The sequence below is a fragment of the Cryptosporidium hominis genome (genome assembly GCF_000006425.1).
Source record: "Cryptosporidium hominis TU502 chromosome 7 CHRO017035, whole genome shotgun sequence".
NCBI lineage: Eukaryota > Apicomplexa > Conoidasida > Eucoccidiorida > Cryptosporidiidae > Cryptosporidium > Cryptosporidium hominis.
In genome coordinates, this window is record NW_666859.1 from 1 (window position 1) to 3,340 (window position 3,340).

The 3,340-nt window shown below is 27.6% G+C and overlaps 1 protein-coding gene across 1 annotated transcript; it reads left to right on the forward strand.

Annotated features, from left to right (window-relative positions):
• Positions 1-320: 320 nt before the first annotated feature.
• Positions 321-3,340, forward strand: Chro.70122 (hypothetical protein; the record flags this gene model as incomplete). The annotated part of the gene is made up of 1 exon (XM_660195.1): positions 321-3,340. A coding segment is annotated over one exon (3,020 nt), but the record flags the coding sequence as incomplete, so codon positions are not given.

Genomic DNA, 3,340 nt, shown 5'->3' on the forward strand with positions numbered 1-3,340 from the left:
CTGAAGGAGTCTCACAGAAACTACTGGAACTTCCATCATATTCTGATATTATTGAAATTGTTTCCCCAGATCTATTTTCAATATTTGATTTTATTACTCAAGAATTTATCCGCATAATTCCAATACATTTAAGACTTTATTTCTCAAGAAAAGAACTTAGATCATTCCTAATCACATTATACTCTAATAAACTTCCAATCATTATTAGTTCAGCATCTTCTGTTTTTAATTCTTCCCCAGTTCCAGTTTCTACAGGCCTTGGTTTCTTTGAAAAAGCTAGTAAATTCCAACATTCATGTATTCCATCTTGCGTTTACTATATGAATGATGAACATAAATTATGTATCAGATCTGCATACAACATACCAGAAAATGCAAATCTTACAATCTCATATATTTTAGATCTTTATCAGCCGACTTTTAAAAGAAAATCCATCGTTAATAGTCCAAAAGTTTTTGCTTGCATGTGCTCTAGATGTCTGGATGATTCAGAAAATAACTTATTTTTAGAAGGAATTAGATGTCCATTCTGTATTATTGGATTTTTAGTACCTTCTCCAATTTTTAAAAAATCAGAAGTTGTTGAGTCAAATTCCTCCCAATCAAACTTGAGAATTATTTCCAAAAGTATTTTACCAAAGAAATCTAACCTTTTTTCAAGAGATAGACCTGTTAAAGATAGTTTTTTATCTTCATCAATGACTAAAAATGAAGACAAAATGACATCTGATATTAAAACTCTCTGTGAAAGAGCCAGAATTAATTGCAAATCCGGTGAAATACAAATTAAATGGAAATGTAGTAACTGTGGTGAATTCTCCAATGAAATTAATAATTGTTGTAATGAATTGGTTTCAAAAATGGAAAATCATTATAAATTAGCAATCAATTCTTTTAATGATGGAAAAGATATTGAAGCTAGAAAACTTTTTGAAAAATTCATTAATAATTTTTCCCTTATTACCCATAATAATCATTATTTAATATATAACTCTAGATCCCATCTTGTTGGTTTATATAATTTCTCAAATTCCAATGATTCTAAAATGTCTTATAAATACTGTAAGCCAATCATTGTTTCATCAAATAAAGTATTTCCAAGTTGTTATCATGAAAAAGTTCATTTATTTCTTAATCTGGCTGATATTATTTACAAGAAAGAAATGATTCAAAAAGTCTCACAAAGAGGTGTTTTTAATAATTCCAAAGATCTTATTATGGAATGTTCTTGGCTATCTTTATATAATAGTATGGTATGTTATGGACCAAAAAGTCCAATTTATTATTATTGTTTATCAAGAATGCGCCTTTATTCATCCATTTTGGGAGTTATGACACCACCAAGTAATATGAGAATTCGTATTGCTTCTATTGATTTATTTTCTAATCTTAATCGTGAAATTCTTGGTAATAGTACTATTTCAAAAAGTGCTGATTATCTTTCAACTTTATCTGAATATAGTGCTCTTTTATTTATTGCTTCAATTAAAGGTCATTTAATGGGTATTGCTCAATTATTAGTTGGTCAGGTTAAAGATATATTATTAAATAAAGTAACTTATTTACCAACTGGATTAAATCTTCTTGGAATGGCTGCAAGTAGTTTAAGAGATGATGTGTGTGCATTATTATTAGAAGAAGGTTCTGATTTATTTTTTAAAAATGAATATGGTATTACACCAATACATGCTTTATGTACATATCCAAAATTAGAAGAAGAAAGTCTTAATATACAAAATGATAAAAAATCTGCAATAATAGCCAGAGATATGATACGTAGAGCAATTGCTTTGGATATGGAAAAAATTCCAAAAACTTACAAAAAAGAAAATTCTGGGGATAATGGTGAGCATTTGGGGGCGAATGCATGCATTCGAAAAAAACATGCATTTGCCAGTAAATCAGGAGAAAAAATGCCAGAGCGGGGTTCTAATAGATATAAATTATTATATGGTAAAACAATAAAATGGTTAGGATCTAATACACCATTACATATTGCAGCCTTTAAAGGTAGAAAATTTTTATGTTCAGAATTAATACATGGAGGTACAGATCCAAATGTTGAGAATATTGAATTAGCAATACCATTACATTTAGCTTCATTAGAAGGTCATATAGAGACTGTGGAAATATTATTAAAATATGGAAGTGAAATAAATAAAGAAAATTATCAAGGAAATACTCCATTATTATTAGGAATATATGGTTTAAAATTTGAAACAGTACGTTTATTGTTAGAAAAAGGTGCAAATTTAAGTCATAGATCAGATACACTTAAAATGAATGCATTGCATATGTTAGCCTTGGGATTATGTTGTAATACAACATTGAGTTTTCAATTACCAAAAAAATTGAATGATTTACCATTAATATCACATAATGGATATAATAATAAAGATTTAAAGACTTATATATATTCAATGGGTACTTCAAATACAGGATTTGGAAATAATTCTTCAACAAAGATATTATCTATTCCAATACATACTCCAATAGCAGAGTTTTTATATATTTCACCAAGAGAAATGTTAACAAGATTGAAGAATTGCTTTGATATAATATCATTTTTAAATATTGTATATGATTTAAGTCCAATGTTAACACAAAGAGATGCAAATGGATTTACACCTTTTGAATTATTAAATTCTACATGGAATGATTTCTTAAAATTAAGAAATGAAGCTTTATTAAATCAAGGATTATGGTATTCTTCTTTATCAGAAGAAGATAAGATATCGACTGAGGAATTATGGTCTCATATAATGCAAAGAGTTGAGAGATTATTAGAGAAACTTACAATAGAGGAGAAGATTTATGACATAAATCATGATGATCCTGATTTAGAATTACCATTACCAAAAAAAGAATATAGAGGTATTCCAGAATTGGAATTATCAGATAAATCTGAAGATAAACATGAATATTTGTTTAGAAAAGGATATTTGGAGCCAATAGTAATGAAGAAAGGTTATTGTGGAAGTTATTCAATAGGTTCAGATTCTACAATATATACTCAAGGAAATATGTATAATTTCCAAATAAAAGAACTAAAAGAATTAATTATGAAGAAAAGAAAAGATCATATGGAGATTATGCTTAAAAAAGATAAATCAGCAGGTAAAGTTGGATTTAATGATCTTAAGATGACATTTAAAGGCAATTCAATTTTGGGAAGTGGAAAGTCTTCAAGTTTATTAAATCCAAAACAATCTGAAGGTAAATCATCAGTTAAAAACAGTGGTAAAGTATCCAAATCACCAGCAAAATTAGGTTTACCATTATCTTCTACACTATCATCTATGAATTCAAATTCAATAACTTCAAGTTCAAAATCTCTACC